Genomic DNA, 23,638 nt, shown 5'->3' on the forward strand with positions numbered 1-23,638 from the left:
ATATGACATACGTTGAACTGTACACTTGAAACTTATTGGATTTTGTTGATCAGTGTCACCCCCAACAATTTTTAATAAAGAAAAAAATAAAAATTAAATATTAAAAGTAAAGAAATAAAAACTAAGTTTATAAAGTAGTAAGAATAAAAATAAAGAAATAAATTATATCGCTGGTATAAGCAATGAGAAATAATAAAATAAGCTAAAACTAGCACAAATATATGATTAACAATTTAATAGACAAAGGATGGGGAACAAAAAACATATTTCTAAAAGTTCGCAACAGTTAGAATTCAAAAGTTTAATTAACAAAGCGAGGCAGTCAGGATTTTTCAAGCAAAAACAGTTCCCGCGTCTGGTAACCTGCCCGCCCCGACAATCTGCCCTCCCCAAGAGTTAGGGAACGAGTCTTGTCACCATGCAGAATCCCAGGTCCCAGCGGTGGTGGTTCTAGTTTCATAGATCAGGACCCGGGCTCAGGAACCTGCCTGAGTAAGCACGGAAGGACCACACTGACTGAAGAAGCATCCTCTCAGACCACGGTCCTCCTCGTCACTCTGTTGCGCGTACACTCACTGCCTGAAGCCTTTGTGACAAGCCCACACTTAAAACTGCAAGTCAAAAGCCACCACGCTACCCAGCCTTAGTTACCACTCAGTTCAAGCAGCTTCTCCCTTTTGACTCTCCCTCCAGCAACAGAGCAGCGTTTCTCAAATTATAGGTCACAACCACCGCGTGAGTCACAGAATCGATTTAATGGGTAGAGACCGGAATAGAACATATCAGAGGGCACTGCACATAATGGTGGTGATTAGGGCTTAAGTATTGTTACATGAAACTTTTGCTTCAGCGGCGTGTATGTGTGGATAATGAAAAACTATATTACTTAATAAGAGTCATGAGCAGGAAGGTTTGAAAATCTCCGCCATAAAGACTATGAAAGATTCATCAAGGAGCTAAAAAGTTTCCAGGGAAAGATTCAGAAACCCCCGCAAATTCAAAGGAAAAAATTTTAATGATGACAATTTCATTTTATCATATTTCTGTGGGGTTTAATTATTCAGGCATGTCAATGTTTCAAAGAACAAATTTAATATGCATTTATTCAGCATCTCTCTGAACAGGTAGGTGAGAGGTACACTGTCCTTTTTTTTTTTTTAAACTTTATAAAGTAGAGCTGGTATTAACCCATGAAAGAGAGGACTAGAGAATGCACAAAATAATTTATAATCATGAGTGAAACTTACAGGGCTGTAGGATTTTAAATAAATGAACGATGGAATTAAGTAAAGTATTGTGAAGAAAAGAGGACTTGAGTTTAGCCTTAAAGGGAGCATAAGATTAAATAAAGGGAGAGGAAAAGGTCCAGTAATGGCCTGTTCTATAGCCAAACCAGGCTAACTGCCTGTAGAAAGAATCGTGAAAGCACATTGTCGAGTGGACTTACTTCACCTGGTCATTCAGAAACCCAGGTTTTTTCTCGCTCGTAGATTTACCATCTCCTGTGGCCTCGTAGTCCTCAACTAGAACCTCTGCCATCAACCAGCAGACAGCCGTAAAGAGAGTACAGATCACGAAAAAATAAAAGAAAAAAAAGAAAAAAGAAAAAAGGCTTTTTTCTTTCATCTGGGCCAGACCTGGAAATGTCACCTTACTTTTCATCTTCCTTCCATCGGCCAGACTTAGGCACATTTTACTACTAGGAAAAGTAAAAGATATAGGCTAGGACCAAAATGAGCCCAAACTACCCATTCCTAGCTAGTCCTCGCTATGACTATGAAAACACCCACACGTAAGGTAAAGAACAAATACTGGAAGACTCTGAAACGTGGGCAGAAAGTAGACTAGAGGCTGGGGGGGCCTCAGGGCCTGAGGAAGACACGGTGGCGAGTCCCTGGGTTTTCTTTTTGCTTCCCACGTACCCCAGATGGGGCGCTAGAAAAGCCTGCGACCAGGACCCACCACCAGGTGGGACAAGAACAGCTGGAGGACCAGGAGAAGGACAGCCACATGGAGCCGAGGACGTTTTCTCACACCTGTCCTAACCCAGCCCAACGCCACAGTGTCATGCTGAGCGGGGAGCGGGCCACCCACCGCGCCTGGCAGCAGTGACGATGGCCGAGGCCCCTCCGGGGCCCGTGACCCAGCAGCAAAGAGAGAAGGAGAAGCGGGCAGTGCGGTCAGCACGCTTTCTCCCACCCCAGAGTTAGTTGGGCAATTTTTTTTAAATTTAAACAGAAATCTACCATATAATTTAGCAATTCCACTCCTACATACCTGCCCAAGAGAAATGAGAATGTGGCTCCACAGAGACCTGTACACAAATGTCCGCAGCAGCTTTCTTCACGATAACGAGAAGATGGGAAAAGCCTAAGAGTTCACCAGCCGATGAACAGAGAAACAAAATGTGGTATGCCCATAAAATGGAATACTACGCGGCAGTGAAAAGGAGCGAGATGCTGCTGTATGGTGCAACACGGATAAACCTCAAAACTTGTTACGGAAGAAAAAGAAGCCAGACACAAAAGACCCCCTGCTGTATGGTTCTATTTACAGCAAATGTCCAGAAAAAACAAATCTCTACGCACATCAGCAGTTGCCTAAGGCAAAGGCGAGAGTGATAATTAACTTCAAACAGTCATGATAGATCTTTTGGGGGAAATAATCTAACAGGTAATGATCGCATAACTCCATATATTTCATTAAAATCACTAAATCACTCACAACTGGTACATTCCGTGGTATATAAGTTACATCTCAATAAACCTATTTTTAAAAAGTAGACGGAATAGTATAATAAACTACCATGTTACCCAGGATATAGGTTCAATGACCATGAACTCATGGCCCATCGTTTCATCTATAACCCGCTCTGCTTTTCCTAATATAAAGTAAACCTCAGCTATTACATATTTCATTTTAAAAGCTGTAAGATTCATACTACATATGACAAGGATTTTTTAACCTAAGCATAATACCATTTTTATACCTTAAAAACATATTAAAGCTCAAGCGATCATTTTAAATAACCTTTGTTTGCTTTCTCGCGTGTTCAGCTCCCTCGTCAGCTTCTTTAAACTCGCTCCCTTTCACAGTGGCTAGTTCTGATACTCAGGCCTTCAGGGGTGCTTCTGTGAAGGGGCTGCTGATGCTCAGGCGCGGGGCTCACGTGTGTGGCATCTTTGCAGTGAGGTCAGGTTCATCAGGAAGGCTGGGAGAGCCCCACAGGTGCCTGTGGCTGCTCTGCACCCAGGCCCACCGTAAACTGACAGCTGAGTTTAGAGCTTTTCAGCTGCAGTGAGAGCGAGTCTGAACCTCAGTCCCACATGAAGCCTTCCCCTTCTACTAGGAGCCTGGACGATTTTCTTGCACAATGGATTTTGGTTTTAGTTTATCCATTCTCTAACGATGTGTTTTGTTCCATAGTCCTGAATTTACTCAGAATTTCTGTTCCAAATCCCCACCTTGTCTGTGCCCAGGGCCTTGTCTTCAGGTCCTCACATGGCCTAAAACCAAACACTCTGCATTCCCAGGACCTGCCGATGTCCACGGGGCAGCACTGGTTTTCATGCCTCCTCACTGCTCTGGAAACATACGTCCCCTAATCTGTGGTCTCTGATGGTGTCCCTCACCCCTGCAAGGCCACCAGGCATTCATGAAGATGGTCAACGTTTCGTTTATGAGTGTTGCACTGGGAATATTTCCAAGATGTCTACTCTGCCATATTTCCAGAAACTGAAGTCTATTTTTTTTCTTGTAAAGTCTATAATCTTCGATTTAAAAACAGGGAACCTTCCACCAATCTAGGTTTAAAATCTCCATCTCCCACCATAAAATAAGCTTAACTTCTATCTTTGTTTAAATTCAAAATGTACTGCAAAACCATTCCCATATTAAATAACTTACTAATTACACCATTCCAAAACCAAAATGAAATGGAACACAATAGCTCTGTGAGCAGGAACGCCACAGAGAGGCCTGGCGGCAGTTTTTATTACTTATTATTTAGCAAATGAAAGACATTCTCAGAGTTGGTTTAAGACAGTTCTGAAACATAACAGCTGTGTGAGCTTAGGTGACTTATCTCAAATGTCTAACCTCAGTTTTTCCAAATGTCAAGTTTAAAACTTGGGTCAATATCCCTTAAAGCAGGGGTCCCCAACCCTTGGGCCTCAGAATGGTACCAGGCTGTCTGTTAGGCACCAGGTGGCACGGCAGGAGGTGAGCGGCGGGCCAGCGAGCGAAGCTTCATCTGCCTTTGCAGCCGCTCCCCAGCACCAGCATCACCGCCTCAGCTCCGCCTCAGATCATCGGGCATTAGATTCTGATAGGAACGCTGGTCCCTGGTGCCAAAAAGGTTGGGAACTGCTGCCTTGAAGTAGTAAAGGTTCCATGCATATGAATCTGAAGAAGGTATTAATTTAAAAATCTATAAAAGTCAGTCATCGAGCATCATGACTCAGAAGAGTCTACGGGGAGCATGGTTAATGGGACATGATGTGTGCAGCCTACTCTCAAATGGTTTGAACACAATATCTGTGCGTGTGCGTGTGTGTGCGTGTGTGTGTGTGTACACAGAAACAGATACATATACTACATATATATCTAGAGAGAGAGATAGGAGGGAGAGAGGGAAGAGTGCGGAAAGACAAAGAAGAAGAGAATAAAATAAATGTGGCGAAATACTGAAAACTGGCGAAGCTGAGTCGAGAACACACGGGAGTTCTCTGCTCAGCTCTAACACTTTTCTGTGGGTCTAAAATCACTCCGACGTATTTTCAAAAGCGCTTAAAGTCAGTGTTTAAATAACAGATATAACCCTGGCTACATACATCATGGGAAGTGCAGAAAATCCATGGAGGGACATTTTAAAGTTATCACTCACCACCTGTTACGGCATCACATATGTCTGTTGCTATAAATACAAACTAATCTATCTGACTTCCCTATTAACGACAGGTTGTGGAACCACATAAAAAAGCATAGACCATCCTAAGGGGTAAAAACATTAGGTGAGATTTTTGAGCCAAAGGCAATTTGGGAAGAAAGCGCACGCAGAAGCCAATAAGCGGTCCGGCATTAACTCCCGGCTTCTTTCGAGGGCAGCCCCAGCCGAGCAAGGCGGGCAAGAGCGCAGAGCAGTAGGTACGGAAGGAACTGTGTGCTTGGTGGTTCCCCACATCCCGGAAGTGCAAACTCAGCAGGTAACAGAAAACACCCTAACTCTATGTTAAATTCTGGCGCATAAAACAAGATATATCTCTTTTCTTGAGAGTCTATTTGTATCTAGCTTCTCGGAATTTAACAATTGCAACCCACAATAACGGTTGAATATTAAGCCCACTATAGGTTTAAAATTTTTTTAATAAAATAAATAAATGTGACAGAGAAAGACAGAGAGCCTCCTTGCTTGCTTTTTTTTTTGACAGAACTTTTCATTTTAAACTCAGCGAGAAGTAAGATAATGACTACAAAGAGCCAGGTAGGCGTCTAAGAGGTTTATTGCAAACCGGTTTCTTCAGGATCATTTGCAGGTCACAGAAAGTCAAGACAATTTTGAACCGATGAACATGTGTGATGGATGAATAGAGACTTCGGCGCAGATTAAACTGTGTTTTCCCTCACATTCTCTAATTTTCGAATATATTCTGCATAAATCTTTCTCTGAAGTCTGAGCTGGAGAGAGAGTATTGTATAGCAGTGTGTTCAAGTGTTTTCCCCTCTGGCTATGCAAAATGGAGAGAGGAAACGGCAGACCACATAACGATCGTGTAGCAATTGTAACAAAAACGGGGCAGCAGCTCTTACCATCATTTCCTTCACTTCCCTTTAAAAGTCTGGAATCGTAATCTTAAATGTAGAAGGCATCTGCCTTTTTTTAAGAACCAGTGACGCCGCTACAGGCCTTCTCACTCAAATCAAATCTGAAACTTTGGTGGGAGGTCATTAAACTATTCTGAGGGCACCTTTTTACTCTAAAAAAGCCTCTGTGAGCGACTGAACTTCTAATTTGAATAACTGCATTCCACCGACATAAATTCCCTCTGTAGTTTCAGCTATATGTAGCATGAGTCTTCATTTCCTTAGTTAAATCAAGGTTGAGTAATGTGGTGCTTCTTTTAAAAAAAAAAAAAAAATTCACCTACTTTGATACTAACGTTTCAGCCACCGGTAGAAGTGATTCAAGCGCACCAGAGGGACCGGGCCAGTCTGAACGTCATCAGCCCACAGTTTCTGCCAGCACCCCTTGTGTGCAGGGCGCTGCAAAGGGTATCTCTCGTCCAATCAAACAGATTTACCTATACGACTTTATTTAAAAAATCAAATGTTTTAGAAACTGAATCTTATTTTCCACCAAATTATATCATTATATCATTAAAAATGTTATGTTCGATTATGGCAACCTTCAAGCAGCTGTGACTCCCCATGTTTGATCATCTCTATCGTTCTAGCCAAATACCTAATGAACTGTAAATGAATCCTGGAGACCTACCTACAGAAAGAACCGCTGAGTAGTATTTAAAAAGTAAAGAATTATTTCTTATAAGAAGGAATCCTGAAAACAAGCTTCTGTTAAATCTCAAACCAACAGAAATTTAAAAGACACAAAAACAGCTCTTATACAATATTTCCAGTGCAGCTGGAAGAGTGTTTATTCAATAAACTCGAAAAGACTAGCATTACGTGTCCCTTTAATGAGATTCAATCTTTCAATCCTTGGATTGTCTTAAATAACATTCTACAAGTTCCACAGTGACCTTTAAGAAAAGCCATTCTAAAGAGATGATCCAATGGCCCTGGGCTATTTCTAACCTAAAGACACCTGAAATGGATCAAGCCATTCCAGAATTCAGGGACTCAGAATTTCAATCTATTCCAATTTTATCGGTCTTCCACAGCAAAGACTAGGGTCATTTTCCTGGTAGACTCAAAGGTAAAAAACGACTCTTTAGATTACCTCTGAAATGACCTGTCTGTCCTTGGAGTCACAGCCCCCATGGTGGATGTACTTACCGATTCGCCAGTGTTCGGAGGAAGACTGGATGAAATACACTTCCTGACCTCACCGAATGGCCATAGACTTGCTTTGACTGATGGGATGTGGACAGAAGAACCACTGAGTTCTGAACTGAGGCTTTAAGAGGTTCTGAGTGTTTCCAGTTGCCTCCTCGTCATCTGCTGTCACCCATGAGAAGAGCACACACCCCAGGCAGTGAAGGGCCTTTGGTCTAGGCCCCAAGAAAAGACCCAAACCTATGGGCTAGAGTGACAGTCAAGCCACAGACTCATGAGTAAGAAATAGAGATCTGGATGTCAGCCACTGAAACCTCAGGGCTGTCTGCTATCACAGTGAAAGGTAACACAGTGGCCAACGACGAAAGGACTCAGGGTATTTTCTGGCACTGCTCCGTTCCAAATTAAAATTTCCAGGTCTGTTCTCCAGAACAGTACGTGGGACCAAACGAGTCTTCATTTATGGATACACCAAGTACCGACCGTTTGATATCTTCTGTATCAATCTCACCTGAGGATGTACCCACATCCAGGATTAATAATTCCTGAACCTCCTCTACTAAAGGAAAAGTACCTCGAAGACAGAATCCATATCTGATTCACCATCCCTATGGCCCTAAAACAGTGTTCTGCACTTATTAGCCGTTTGATAAATGACTCCTTATTCCACCTCACATTGGCCAGTGCTTTTCATTATTGTCCACACCCCAAAAAGACCTCCTGAGTTGCAGAATTATTCATATATTTGAAACGACAGAAAGTACTACTAGCTATGATTTTTCTACCTAAATACACAGGTGAACTAAAGTACTTGGCAGCAAATGATGCTCAAGACTGATAACCTAGATCAACATAAACTCCTTCCAGCTGGCACACAGAGTCCTTCAATGAACACTGAGGTGTCAGAGGGATGGTTAGATGACGTAGCTCATGGTGTGACACACAGACATGCAGCACAGGTGTGTCAGCAGCCAGGGTCAATTCTGAGGGAGACCCCGCCGCGGGGCCTGCCAGCCCCTTGACCAGAGCCCGTCCCTGTCCGAGTCTCCTTAGCGGCTGGTCCCCAAGGCCACTCTGTCTCCTGCTCGCTGCCCAGCTGTCTAATTTCCGCCATCATCTTCTATCACTCAACTGATCTGTTCTTTTCTTTCCTCCCCTTCCGGATGCTTTTTTTCCTTTCTTGCCTTTTGCTTTTTCTGCCTCTTTTTCGTAACTCTTAAACCATGAAGGCGTCCAGGGCGCTCCTTCCCTTCACAACCAGTCAACCCACTGCCACACACCAGATACAAATCTCAGGCCTCGGAGTCAATAAAGCAGGTGTGTCCCCCGCAGGATGCTCGGGGACTTCCAGAGAGCGCCACGCACCTGCCAGCTCTTCCGGCGCTCGCTTCATTAGGTAAATTGGAAGATGGGGATTTTTTCCAACTCTTTGTCCAAAAGTCTGCAGTAGCAAGATGTCTTCAAATATGCTGAGTTAATTAATCGCCATATCTCACTCTCGCTATTTGTGTTCCTAAATAATTTTGAGTGTGATTTAGTGATATCTAATGAAATTATAAATAAATTATCTATCATACTTAGAAGGATTCTAAAATTCCTAAAACACAGACATGACTGTTATAAATATACGTTTTTCCTTTCTTCCCAGATTAGCCTTTCCCGCTTTATTCAGCAAATAGCGCATACAGCCCTTCTTCTGAGAAATGTCACCCCTACATCACCGTGAAATCTCACGGAACAATGTGACTCAAACATATGCTGTCACTGTTACTCGGCCAGGCCACAGGCGAGGGAAGAGCTGGGCCACTCACGGCACGCTGGAGCTCTCTTTGTCTAGATGCGGGCACGCGGCCCACGCAAACTCAGTCGTCCCTGATGACCGCCACCCTCCTGCCTTCCTCCTGGGGACATAATAAGCCTTCCAATAAATCCCCCCATATACGTAAGTCAATTCAAGCTGTTTTTCTAAAACCAGCAGACAAGGAAATTCTACATAACATTCCAAACAAACTATAAAGAAACAGATATGACATCTTGGGGGGGTAAGGTCGAGGAATTCCGTAAGAAATTCTCATGTGTCTGCAGCAAACTATTAGTCACCAACCTGCTGTTTAGACGACACTGTCTAACACCTTCTTCACTGCCTTCTGCACTGGGCTGAGCCTCGTCTTCTCACGAGACGGTCAACTCCTTGTATATTTTAGTGAAGTTCATAAATTTCCTCTCAGTACAAGCCATGAACATAGATGACCGGTGGGTAAAGACTAGGCTAAAGATGTGAAGATAGGATACTACGACTGTCACATGATCCTCTGGAATGTGAGAGCCAAGGTAGGAGGCTTCGTGTTCTGGAAAAGTCCATCTTGGGACAGTGATGGTTGCGCAGCAAGATAGTGCCACTGAAACCAGCGGAAATCATCGCTAACGTGATTATTTGTCACCGAAAGATACACACCTGTTTGCTGATGAATTCAAAGAGATCCAGCGACTAAAAGGGGACTTGGGGGAGGGGTGGGTTTATGGAGAAGGCGGTGTCGGTCTCACATGAAGGCTCCAACGCAAACGCTCAGCCAAGAAAGTCTAGCTTTCCCTAAGGACTGGGTCTAAGATGAGGCTGCCAGGAATTCAAACTTAAAGAGGCATTTTGGAAAAGTAAACTCCTATCTGCGTTAAACGTAGGGACGTGCATTCATGAATAAAGCCGAACGGCTGTAAATCCCCTGATGTTTACCGAGCTCCTGCAAACGAATATGCTTACTATCCAAGTAAGTGACCACTTTGCTCGGGCTGGCGACCCACTGCGAAGGGCACCTCAGACACAAGGTCCAGCTCAGAATCCCCTGCCCAAGCGACGGCCCCGACCACCTTCGAATGATGGAAGGAGAAGTGACTACTCAGACAGCCCTGCGTTAGATCTTCAGCTTCACTGAGGATCACACACTCTGAGGATCCCACCGAGTGCCAAAACTCAGGAAGAGGCCCGGCTTCCAACACGATAATCACAATTTAAAAAAAGAAGCGAATTCATTCTAACTGCTCAAAGTTGATGTCTATGCCCTTAACTAGCTCTAACTGAAACAAAAAGAAAAAAAAAATAAGCTCATTATTCTCTGGATCTTTTTAAGTTCTTAGAAGCTTATAGATCCATTTTACTTATTTGTTTTACACAGCTATTTAGCGCAATGCATGAACTTAATACGTGCCAATAACAGAAGAAAACAAACCATATTACGGTATGCAAATTCTTCTTAATTGCATAAACTTACTTAAATGGCTAGGCTCTAGACATCAGCTTTAGAAGAATGTTTTCTCTAAGTTATTCCAGAAGGCAATTTGCATGTAACTTTTAGAAATCCCCAAAGTTCTTCCAGAGTTAACTGTACTTAATCTTTTCAGTCAGCAACATGCTAGAAGAACAGGTCAGAACACCTGGCCCAGTGCTCTAGACTTTCCACCTACCAGAAATAGGTATGTACGTATGCACATGAGTACGTATGCACATATGTACATGCACGTATGTACATGCACGTATGTATGTATGTATGCACGTACGCATGGATACTGAATGTGACCCAAACCCATTCTGCAACTGTACAGAGACTAATCTGATGATTATTTTGACTCGCCTCTCCTCTGACTATGATGGCATTAGAAGACCTTATAAAGAAATTCAGTAAAGTCGAATTTCAGTTCAAGGTCTTTTTAAAACCTTTCAGTTCGCAGTACGGCACACAGTGCTTAAGCAACGAGGAAGCACATGCTTTAAAAAGTGAAGTCATGTTAATGTCACCTGCATCGAAGCTCCTTCCACTCTCGCCACGCAGGCGACCTTATCCAGGAAAGTCACCGCCACAGGCACTGCCACGAAGAAGCCTTTACAGAAGGCCTTGAGGTATCTTTTCAGCCAGCCTTGAGCCTGCGCCATACCTAAGAACACAAAGAAAACGAGTATGAAATTAAGTATAAAACAAATACCAAAAGAGGTGAAAAAGAAAGACACAAAAAGCAGCATAAGAAAAAATAAGCGTTAAGAAAAGGCAACCTCATCTCTTAGTATATTTCACACTCATCCCCATAATCAGTGTAAAATTGTCTTAAAGCCCCAAAGGCAAATGAATTTACTCAGGTTAATTCCTTTCACTAGCTCAAGTCCACTTGATAACTTCGGTGGAAAATTTCTCCTCAGAAAGCAATAGGTTAGAAAAATAAATAAATAAGCATCCCAAAAATCAATCCTTTCCTGTTGCTGACAATTATGAAGATACTTCTCATACTTCTCATTCCTGTTCTCTTCTGCAATACTAGAAGTGTTAGTGGGGCACGTGGCTGTCCAGACTCCCTTGCAGCTAAGTGGACCACGTGACTAGGTTTGATGAATGGCGTATGAGCAGAAATGATATACTTCCCCACTGTGCCCTTAAAAAGAGCATGCCCTCCCCTTCCTGGGGCTCATCTTACAATATCTCTGATGACGAGGTGGCAGGAGGAACAGAAGGAGCCAGTTCAATTTAAAGACGGCAAAACAACCAAATGGAAGGGTCCTAGGTCTCAAACACCACGGAGGCACCGTAACTGATCCACATCGCTGACACTCAAACTGTTCAGCGAGACATGAGTCACTCTCCATCGTGTTTAAATCGCCGCTCTGTGGGCCTGTGTTATAGCAGCCACACTGACCCTAACATAACAGTGAAGTCTATGACAGAGCAAGGAAGGAAAATCACTGTGTGCGAATTCGATACAGATAATAACCAACCCTCACTTAGCCCTTAAGCACTTGACTGATTTTCAGATTTTCAAGGGATAAGGGAATCCCTCAACTGTCTCATGCAATGGAAAACAAAACAGTGAGAGATCAGCATAGGCTACCCCACCAGTCCAGATGGAGCCAAACACAGACCGACAGCTGAAGAACCCTCCTGACAGGGAAAGATAAATAACCCGTTTCTTCACTGGAGTTCTTAAACAAGCTCCATGTGCCACCCAGGGCTGAGGAGGAGGTAAAGGGGGGTGAGCGGGGAGAGAGGACACAGGCCTCCCGACCCCTTTCCTTACAGTGTGCCACTGGACCGGAGCAGCTGAACAGTTCCCTGTCACCATCACAAGGCTTTTTAGCCCTAAACCCACAGGTCGGTTTGCTTCCAAGATGGTCTAAGTTTTCTCGTCCTCTTGAGAGCAGGTCCGAAGGGTCTAGAAATAGAGTTTGGACCAAGTATACACCAGAAAGGCATAAAGTGGGACCGATGAGTGTCGTTCAGATAATATTATATAAGAGATATGAAAAGAAGCCAAAAATAGATAAAACTAGGAAAGGAAAAAGATTAAGAAACATATTCATAGGGGACCCAGAAATCAATCCATGCCTATATGGTAAATTAATCTGTGGCAAAGGTGGCAAGAACACACAATGGGGTAGAGATAGTCTCTTCAATAACTGATGTCGGGAAAACTGGACAGGTACATGCAGAAGAAAGGAAACTGGACCTCTTTCTTACACTGCATATAAAAACAAACTCAAAATGGGTTAAAGACTTAAATGTAAGACCTGAGACCATAAAACTCCTAGGAGAAAACATAGGCAGTAAACTCTGATATCGCTCTTAGCGATTTCTTTTTGGATATATCTCTTGAGCAAGGAAAACAAAAAAGACCACATCAAACTTAAAAGGTTTTATACAGCAAAGGAAGCCAGCAACAAAGCAAAAAGACAGCCCACTGGATGTAAGGAGACACTTGCCAATGATACATCTGATAAGGGTTAACATCCAAAATATATTAGAAACTCATATAACTTAACACCAAAAAAAAAAAAAAAATCCAATTTAAAAAGAGTCAGAGAGCCTGAATAGGCATTTCTCCAAAGGGGACGTACAGATGGCCAACAGACATACGAAAAGATGCTCAATATCACTGATCATCAGAGAAATGCAAATTAAAACCACAGTGAGATGTCACCTCACACCTGTCATAATGGCTATCATCAATAAATCAACAAAAAACTAGTACTGACGAAGACGTAGAGAAAAGGGAACCCTCGCGCACTGTTGGCGGGATTATAAATTGGTGCAGCCGCGATGGAGAACAGTATGAAAGTTCCTCAAAAAATTAAAATAAAATTACATATAACCCAGAAATTCCCCTTCTGGGTAATTATCCAAAGAAATCTAAAACAGTATTTCGAAAAGCTATATGCACCCCTACATTCACTGCAGCATTATCTACAATAGTCAAGATGTGGAACCAAATTAGGTGTCCGCTGACAGAAACACAGGTAAAAACTAAGCGGTACATATGAACAATGGAATGTTATTCAGCCATGAAAAGAATGAAATCTTGCCATTTGTGACAACATAGATGGACCTAGAGGGTATTATGCTAAGTGAAATAAATTAGAGAAAGGCATGATTTCACTCATACATGGAATCTGAAAAACAAGACGGAAACTCATAGATATAGAGAACAAACTGGTGCTCACCAGTTGGAGGAAGAATGTAAAAGGTAAGAAGGATTAAGAAGTAGAAATCATCAGTTATAATAATAGTCATGGGGATGTAAAGTACAGCATAGGGAATATAGTTAATAATACTGTAATTGGAGGAGGGGGAAAATAAAAATAAAATGCTAAAAAAAATTATATATATATAGTATAAAAAAATAAACTGGCATTTAAAAAAATAATAAAATAATACTGTAATAACTGTATGATGTCGAACGGGTACTAGACTTATTGGGTGATCACTTCTTAAAGTACATAAATGTCTAATCGGTATGTTTTACACATGAAGCTAATACTACTCATACTGTGTGTCAACTCTAATTGAAAAATTGAAAAAATGTAATACTGTCTATCAAAAAAAGTATAAAAATACACACACATATTCATGAATATAGGGAGTGGGAGGGGAAAAATAAGTAAATATAAATACATTTAAATATAAATACATGAGTAAATATAAAAAGGCAGAAAAATCAGAGTCAATTTCAGAAGATTTTACCCAGTGAACTATACAATTTAAGCTTGAAATGCGAGACAAGAAGAACATGTGATGAAAGACTGTCCCTGCCCCTGTGACACAGGAATTGTGCTTATGGGTCCACTTCCAAACAGTTTCATCCACAAGGCCCCGCTTCTGACTGTATTTTGAAGGCATTTTTCCTTTTGAAGACACGCGCACAAGGAGTCACGCGGTAATGAGAACCACTTCATCCTCTGACCCTGCCAAAGCAAAGGAGTCTCCAGGGTTACCAGCCTAGGACCATGGCCTTGAAACTTTTTTGACCATGTCCCACATTAAGACATACATTCTAAATAGCAACCGAGGACTTGAGTACTCACTCATTCATACACACACGCACACACACACACACATGCTTACACAAATACCCTCACATTGCAGCAAATAAGAATTGAAAGTTTTAAAGAAAAAAAAAAAAGAATTGAAAAGTTTCACAAGACGACACTTATCTTTACTATATAACAGGCTGTAACCTGAGTCTGTTCTATGCCGCTGGACTACGGTGGTGGTGGGAGAAACGAAGTCAGGTGGGCGGACTTAGGATGCGCCTTTTGGGAGTTACACTGACGGGACTGGAAACGGACGGGCGACGGTGGGGGAGGGGAGAGGAAACAGAAGCGAGTGTCAGGGGGTCGCAGCCCCCCGAAGCGCTGCCGTTTCGCCTTCCCTTGAATTACATTCCGAAGTTCTCAAAAATGCTCGTACTTCAACTCCTCAACTTTTGTTCAGCCCTACAAAGAAGTCCCTTCGGCACACCGATACTATGGGGTGATCTAGTCTTGATCTCTTTGCCACCACAATAAATAAACCACGCTTTCTCCGTCCAGTCGCTCTGCTGCTCTAAGCAGAACAAAAAACAGGAAGATTTTCCCCATTTACGCAGCCCTCGGTATATTTAAGTGACTGCAATCTTTTAGGTAGCCAGTGTGGGCTATAATGCAGCACTGCGCGCTTGTGAAAACTTGACAGTTTGAACTTAAAAATCCTTACCTTTTAACTTACCCACTTTAGTTCAAACAGGGGGGAAAAAATGCTGACAATTCACATCACAACCAACCTGACGAGTCGACTATTTTAGGTAGTTATAAACTGGCTTTAAACACACAAATCTTTGCTTAAAGATTAAGCCAAAATATATTTCAATGATCAGGTCAAACAGGTTCACACACCAGAGGATTTAGACTCAAAATAGGACAAATTCAAGTAGAAAAACAAGCTTCTCTGCATCTATGGCTCTCAGAATAAAAGCAGCAAAACATGACAGAATGAAAATATAAAAAGTGTTCTCATTGCCGCTCCTGTGCTCTGCGTGCCTGGACCCTCACTACACAGCCAGGGACACCTGCAGGCTACAGACTAGGCAAGCTCCCAAACCTCATAACGCCACGGCTGTTCCAGTAGGAAGGTGGCGTGCGTGATTACAGCGTAAAGCAAGGGGGAAAAAAGGCATTAACGTTAAGTTGCATTAAATTCAGATTCCCAGAATTTCGAGCCTCCCTTCGTTTCTAGTAAGCACGCTCCTACGTACCGCTACTCCACTGTGGCTCTCAAGAAGGAGTGTGATAACAGAGTCAGGGGCCCCAAGGCGGTCTACACCCAGCTGCGTGGCTGATCAACTCACTTCCAGGCCTCAGTTTCCTCAACTGTAAAAAAAAAAAAAAAGTGTTAGAGTCCATTCCTAAGGTCCTTTCTATGCCCAACATTTTGTATTTCTACAAGTTTTTCAATTGTTTCTCCAGGACGTTAGCAGATGCTAAAATAAAACACACTTAGACTGAGAAGAGATATGAAGTCACCTGTTAGGTTTCAGTCTTTGTGTGGAAAAATAAAAAAAGACTGCTTTTATTAAATAACTAAGTAAAAAGAGAAAGCAAGAAGCTGGAACCCATGCAAATCATGTAAAAGAACATTTTAAATACAGGGAAAGACCTCAAGCCACGGCGACCAGGGCACTGCAGCCATCTGCCACACCACGAAGTCAAGACGAGCATTTCCGACTGAGATTCTCCAAGAGCATGTGGCGGGGTGCCAACCGGAAGGACTGCAGATTCTTCCCCAAGCCAAGGGGAAAGTAAAAGCCACTTTGCAAACACGTAGTCGCTGCTCTGAGAGGCTCAGAAGTCTCAGTCCAGTCCCGTCCTACCTCAGTCGTGAGGGACGCCTATGCCTCTTTATAATAAAACACATTCAAAAGCTTCTAACACTAAAATACTAAAGAAACCACACATAAATGAAGACATAAACGGTCCATTTCTAGGTCAAGTCATATAAATAAAATGTTTAAAGTTCCAGGATATCCCCACTTTGGGAGAGTCAATGCATTTCCTTTTCTATGTAAGTTGCTAAAGAATCACTGGGATGATCTGGTCTTTTGTTCACCCCTTAAATGTTTAAAACTTCCACCCTAATAAGCACCTAGTGTCTGCTTCCTCTGAGAAAATCTCCTTTAAGCAAGTACCATGTGGTTCTAAAATCACCCCTAGGAAAAAGGGAATGATTTTTATCAGTAACCCCATCCTTCCAGTAACCACGCAAGTCATTTAGGTTCAAAACATTGCGTGTGAGAAAATTACTGCTTAAATAGTAGGCGCATCTGGTCCATGGCTGAAGTGCTTAAACTAAAAGTATTTCTAAATAAGCGTTCAGATTTAGTTGGAATCATATTTGCCACCTGGCATAGGGCACCTTCAAGTGAAAGCTTCTTCGAGGCGCTGACCTCTACCACGTAACAACCTGCACTGTAAACGCCTCCCTTCCCGCGTGACTTGTGATTTGATCATGCGTGAATTCACCTCAGTTGCTCTTAAACTTGTTTATACTGTATCCTGTATAAAGTCACAAATCACTCATCCACAGCAACCAGCTGGATACTCTCCAAGTCATCTTAATGATAAAAACTATTGAAAAATTGTGTGGGAGATTTGAAGATAAGAGGGAAATAATAAATTACAAAGCAGTAGCTTATATAAAATGTAACCTTTCGATTACATAATGAGACTGCACAATTAGATAAGCAAATCAAGATTTTATTGATAAATTCAAACTATATATCAAACCATGCATATCAAAGATATCTAAGGGCCGGGACCCAAGCAAATTCGACACTCAATTCCTGATGCACTCCATCCATAGTTATCGGTCCCCTACTATGTGTCTGTGAGCTATACACACGATGCAGGACCAGCCGGCCGTGGAAGAGGGCCCTCCTCCCCCATCCCCTCCCCCAGCCCCACCCCCCACCCACGTGGGTGCTGTGCAGAAGCAGCGTCAGCAAAGAGGGAGAGTCCGTGGAAAGTAGGTGGGCTTCGAACTAAAGGACCTCCATTCAAGTCACGACTCAATCGTGTCCCTCTGGACAAACCACTTCATCTTGCAGAGCCACGATTTCCTCACCCGAGAAAATGTCAGGTGTCTCAGAAGTTCAACGTCCACATGCGGTGGTGGTGGTGTTGTTTTTAAGCATTTGTACGAAGGAAAAAAAAAAACACCCATAAAACTAGCGTCTGTATACGTTATATGTAATGTATTAGAGAACAATGGCCAGATCGTCAGTTAAAAAGTGTTTGTGCAGGTAGAGGCATTAGCCATTGTCTAAGGGAGAGGACAAGCAATTGCAAATCAAAGCAGGTTAACAGACTTCAGGGTGTCCGTTACATACGATAAAACCAGTAAAGTCTATTTCCTAGGTAACGAGACCCCTAATTATATAGAGAGTTTTATTCCGCTTTGAACCTAATCTTGTTTTAAGATTTCACTGCTCAGAGGCTATCATATTTCTACGTATTAGCCAATTAACAAGAATTACAGAGCACCAACACCAGCACTGTCTTAGGTGTTTTGAGAGTTGTTTTTTGTTTTTTGTTTTTTTTAAGGCAGAATAAAAGAAAACTAGGACTTAGACCACGGGAATTTGACCACGGGAAATCATTATAAATCATTGAGGGGAAAAAAAAGAGCTGGAATTACAAGAAATAACTTTGTAAGAAAAGCTGGAAAAAATGAATTAGAATGGAGGTGGTGCATTTAAAAATGTTCACTATCGAATTCTCATGTTTCCATATGTTTACAAGTTTTCATTAATATGTTGGAAATAAAAGAAAGATAAATTACATTTGATAAATTTCTCCGACAAAGGAACACACTGATGACTGGGAGACGGGACATACATGATGAAAAGTGAGGGAAAAGCCTGGACCTAATAACTTTTTATTTTGCCTTGTTTTATTCCTTAGCAATATGGAAATCTTCACGACTTCCAATATCTTTGGAAACCATATGAAACCAAATCCACGACACTACCCGAGGCCTCTCTAAGAGCTGGTTCACGGCACCCTAATCCTATAAATTATCCTTATCTACTAACTCCATAGAGACATCATTTGACTATATTTACAACTAAGGCCCGATCTCAAATTTCAGCTATTAAAATGCCATATATTCTGCAAAAATAGTTTACCATAAAAATTAACAGGACAGTGAATAGCTTTTTATAGAATGAGAAAAATCCTATTAAATGATAACCGTTAGCAAGGAGAAGCTTGGTAAGCTTTAGACTGTAATAACCACAAAATTTGGATTTCAACACTGTACGCTATATTTTTTCCAATTTAATAGAAAAGCATAACGGCTGTCATTAAGTAAAGGCTAAAGGCAATGTGTATCTTACGCTAACAACGTGGTAACTTAAATATACGTGTAAATGAGACGACCGGGTACTTATCCACAACCCAAGCAAAGCAATTAGAGGACTTTGGACCATTCCGCCATAAACCAATTTATAGCCGAAGCAATAATATTTTCAGTTGGCAAAAGAACATATATTTTAGTACCAGAATATTTACTGAATAGCTTATTTAGCATTTAGGCTGCGTGTAAAATTGGCTATAAAAAAAAAGTAAGAGAGCCTGTATATGGAAAAAGCATCCTTCCCCCTCCGCAAAAAAAAAAAAATCTCAAACCCCTTCAAAAATCAAAACTAAGAGATAGAAGTGAGACAAGGGAAATAAAAAGATGATATTGAGAACCTAAAAATAAGAAGAATGAAAAATACATTAGGAGAATATTAGAAAGTGAGCATCAGGCAATAACCTGAGCAACGGGAAAATGTCCTAGAACGACCACGTGACACGGCCACCAGAGGCGCCAGCTTTGCTCCTTACCTGCCTGGCTACCTCCTCTTTCGGCCAACTGTCTAACATGCTTCAACACTCGTTTCTTCAACCCCACTTCGGCCTGGTTTATAGATGCTACAGAGTCTCATCAGGCCTCGACAGTAAGTGAAAGAGGCTATTTTTTTAAAAAAACAAAAAACAAAAACCATGATTTCGGGGTCCCATGAAAACCCTACCCTGCCCTCCGCGCGCCACGCCTCAGCTACGCTGCTGTCTTTCACAGACTACAAAAGCCTGTGAGCGAGTGTGAGGCACCCAATCAAAACCGTATGAAGAGATCGAGAGCAAAAACCTGGTTTTTCCTTTGATCAGGGTTGGGAATAGGAAGTAGAAAGGTTTCTAAAGTAACCGAGGCCACCACACCTTCAAGGGACAAAGATGGGAAAGCAAAGTCCCAAAAAGGTGCGACTGGGAAGTACGATGCGCCCAGCGAACACACGGCCAGTGCAGAGACTATTGCTCTTAAAGGAGTGATAAATGTAAAAGTTAGCAGCACAGGCTCTCAGAGCAGAGAAACACATGAAGGCTCGGACTAGTCTGTCAAAAATTAACCCTGTCCAAACGACAGCGGGACGTTCTGGAAGGCTGCCCACAGCCTGCCGTGTCCACGGGAGCTCGGGCGGCAGTGACGCAGGCTCGGCCCTGGATAAAGATGCATGCCGGATGAGAAGATGAGCCCGATTTACGGGAAAGCAACAGGAACCAGTGACCTCGGAGTGAGTGGCTATGGTGCCAGTGCCCCTGGCACACACACTTGCTGAAATGGAAACAAAGTCCAGGTTGGCAACGTGTTTTTTATTTTTTTCATTAAAAAAAAATAAGGCAGCCAAGGAGATCAGAGTACAGAGAGGCTCCTCCCAGAGACTAAGGCGGGTGGCCCAGAGCACTCTGTGAGCCTAGGACCCGGGGTACAGAGAGGGCCGCAGAGAGTCCGGGGTGCAGAGTCCTGAGGTGCAGAGAGTCCGGGCGCCAAAGAGCCCGCGGTGAGCTCTGCAGCGTGAGGAGCTGCCACCATTAGGTTGCTCCCCACAGAAACCCTGGCTTGCCTACTTGCTGCTGTATCAGAAGATTCTGTTTCAGATACCTGTGAGATTTCATCGACGTACAACGCCCTAAAGTTATGCAGCATCTGCCAATCAAAGATTTACAATTACTCGTGGAAGTATGAAATCATATTTTTTTTTAAATTTCTTTTTAATGCTGTAAGCAGACATCAGCAATGAAATGCAATGATCCCTACTGTATAATTCCAAAGACGTCTCAGAAGTTGGGGAAATAAAGCAACTTAAAATGTCCCCGATAATTATTATTTTGCATACTTGTTTTCAGATACTTGACCAGTAAGAGACAATGGCTGTCGAATCCAGTAGAGCACAGCATTATGTGACATTCCATCAGTTTGACGCGACTCTTTAAACGAATCGCTGTATCAGGAGGTGTGACCTTCGCGTAGAAGTGGTCATCTAGATGAATGGAACGAAGAGGAAATAAAACGATTCGTTTTTTAAATATTCCCACACGTTCACTGACAGGCTCCCCTTCAAAACGAGAAGCCGCATGTCCATCCTGATAAGGGCGGGCTGGGCTCAGGGGCACGCTGCGAGCCAACGGGATGTGGCCTAAGTGATGCGAGGTGGCTTCTGAGGCTCGCTGCAGAAAGGACAGCTTCCTCCTCGCTCTCTCTCCTGGGTCGCCACTTCCAGGCGAGGCAGCACCGTGCCAGGACAAGGACCAGCCCTGGCAGAGGCCCTCACTTATGGAAAGGAACTGAGGCCTCCGTCTCTGCCCCCCAGTAGCCAGCACCTCCTAGGCCACCTTGTGAGTGAGCCGCCCGCAAGGCTCCAAGGTCACTGGTTCCTGTTGCTGCCCCTCTGCGATGCCTTCAGAGGACTGTGGCCTGGGTTGAAACCCTAAATCCAACCCTAAGAGAGACCCTAAACCAGAACTGGGTTGAAACCCTAAATCCAACCCTAAGAGAGACCCTAAACCAGAGGCTGAGCTGCTCCTGCATTTCTGACCCATGGGAACTGTGAGAGACAATAAGCCAATGAATTTGGGGGGTAATTTATTTCGCATAAACAAGTAACAAATGATAAACCCAGAAAAGATCCAAAGACAGAAGAAACCCTGGTGTACGATAAAGACATTAACACTGTGGCGGGGTGAGGGGGGCGGGGGAGGCGTGCATTAACGCATGATTTTAAAACAACTAGCCACAATTCGGAGGGGAAAATAGATTCTTCGGGAATCCAAACATGGCATGAATCGAGACATGCCTAGGCTATTCTGAGTAAAATGCAAAGAGGTAGAGAAATATTCCATAAGATAAAAAAGAAAAGAAAATGAAAGATGAAACTGTTTTACTTTGGCAATACCTTCTAATGAAAGATTTGAAACAGAACAAAACAATCTCAATATTCTTGATTTATACCACATATAAAGAAGAAATGGTCCTTCCCCATTTGACACTTAAAACCTAAACAAGACAGAGAATCGAACCGGCATGAACCGTGCTGCGTGGAGGAGGGGCTGACCCAGTTAACGGGGGCGGGGCCCAGGTTTGCTCCTTCCCAATACAGTCTCATGCTCTACAGAATGAGCTAACCGGGCGCATCCCCCTTGCCAGTGTAAGACTTCCGGACGCAGGCAGTTCAAACTGAGCCTACACTGCCCACCACTGCGATTCACACATCAGCTTTCCGTTTTTTAAACCGCTTTACTGTAGTATGACTGACATATGAAAAGCCTGTGCACCACGTGATGTTTGAAGATAAGTGTATACGCATGAAACTATCACCACAATCAAAGCTGTGAGCTACCCGTCACCTCCGAAAGTTTCCTCCCACCCTCTTTTAATCCCGTAACTTTTGAAAATAGTGTTTAATTCTACAGCCTCAGCCGGGGGCGGGGGGAAGCAGTTCTGTTTTAGATACACTGTAGGACTGAGCCGATGAGTAAAAGTGTCTGCTGGGAGCCACAGTGGAAAAGGGGAGGATGCCAAGGGGGGAGTCAAGGAAGAACCTCCTGGAGACCGAAGAGCAGACACCCCGGCAGTGACGAGTGTGTCTAGAGCCTGGATCTTAGGTTCTCGCGCTGTTCTTCACAAGGGCCCAGGCTCTTTGGAGAAAGGCTTCAGTCCAGGGCTGGGACACGGAGGGTGGACCATGAGCCCGGAGCAGCTCGTGACGCCGCCAAGTGAAGAAATTCTCAGAAGAATGATGAAAGCACATCAAAAGGACACGAGCCCATTTGGAGGTGTTCTTACCAGCAAAATATGTGGAAATTTGGTCGCCTGAATAATTAACATCAGTAATGATTATAAAGCATTGAAAAATATCTTAGGATTTGCTCAGTTTCTGAAAGTGGGTAATATTAAAGAATGGGGATTTATACTCAAAAGGTAAGGTAGGTAATGCTGATTTGATTTAGTGTAATACCATGAAAGTATTTTATCAACTGATGTTTAGTAACCTGCAAAATATTATTTTCAGACAAGTTTCTTTGGAGATGATTCTCAGGTGTATGTTAAAAATGAAGCTCCCTTGCAGGTACAATTTTTTTTTTCAATTCGTCAAGTATCCTTCCACATAATTTTCAAAGCATAATTGTTGAGCTGAATAAATAAAGCTTTCCACTGTTCTTTGATTATTATATCTGTATATCCAATTGTTAAATAAATTTGGGATCGAGTAACAAAATGGAAAGTTTGTGAATTCAAACTGTTTAAAAGGCACAACGTTTTAATTATCGTCAGTCCCAGCAGACAGTGGTTGGGCCCCTGTGGGTTTGTCGGCAGAAGCCGATGTTGAATATGGGTTGGTCTAAAGGGTGCTGGGAGGAGCAGACTAACGATTACCAAAAAGAGAATTGAGTTGGCATCTCTTCCTTCAGTATTTATTCCTTTTGAGGTCAATAAACACTTACTGAGTACTTGCTACTGCCAGGCATCATAGCAGTTTCTATACTGCAAGAATGAAGACATATCCGTGTATCTATATAGATACTGAACATTAAACATGGTCCTTCTGAATTACTCCAGCCTTGTGCTAAGGTTAAGAAGGCCATAAAAATAACATGAAGACAGATTTTACAGAAGAGAGAGGCCACTGCGGATGTTATGGAAAGACAAACTGCACAGAATTCTACATTGTCTGGTCACAGAAAGACTCTGTCATCCAAACAGCTGCCCCAAGGTCCAGGTGGCAGTTAGCCAAAGTGCCCTCTCCTGAGAAAATACAAATCACAACTGCTTCCGGCTTGAAATCTGCCAGTAATTCCCCATTTCCTAGAGCGTGATATAGAGCTCCTTAGACTTAGCATGCACAGCTACGGAGAGTCAGGTCCAGTTCCGTCCCTAGTCTCAATGTATCTCACACTCCAGCCAAACCCAGCTACGTGCACTTCCTGGAACACGTCATGCTTCTCCTCGTCTCTGGG

At 42.8% G+C, this 23,638-nt stretch overlaps 1 protein-coding gene across 5 annotated transcripts in view; it reads right to left on the reverse strand.

Annotated features, from left to right (window-relative positions):
* IMMP2L (inner mitochondrial membrane peptidase subunit 2) overlaps window positions 1-23,638 on the reverse strand; it is a 696,111-nt gene that overhangs the window by 654,244 nt on the left and 18,229 nt on the right. For all 5 annotated transcript variants that reach the window (XM_025046910.1, XM_015589428.2, XM_025046909.1 and 2 more), the window contains exons 2-3: window positions 15,559-15,673; window positions 10,805-10,941 (exon numbers count right to left, since the gene is read on the reverse strand). In XM_025046910.1, coding sequence (XP_024902678.1) covers window positions 10,805-10,939 — 135 coding nt within the window. In that variant the 5' untranslated portion in view covers window positions 10,940-10,941; window positions 15,559-15,673. The remainder of the gene's footprint in view (window positions 1-10,804; window positions 10,942-15,558; window positions 15,674-23,638) is intronic.

Source organism: Pteropus alecto, unplaced genomic scaffold (genome assembly GCF_000325575.1).
Source record: "Pteropus alecto unplaced genomic scaffold, ASM32557v1 scaffold21, whole genome shotgun sequence".
NCBI classification, from domain to species: Eukaryota; Metazoa; Chordata; class Mammalia; order Chiroptera; family Pteropodidae; genus Pteropus; species Pteropus alecto.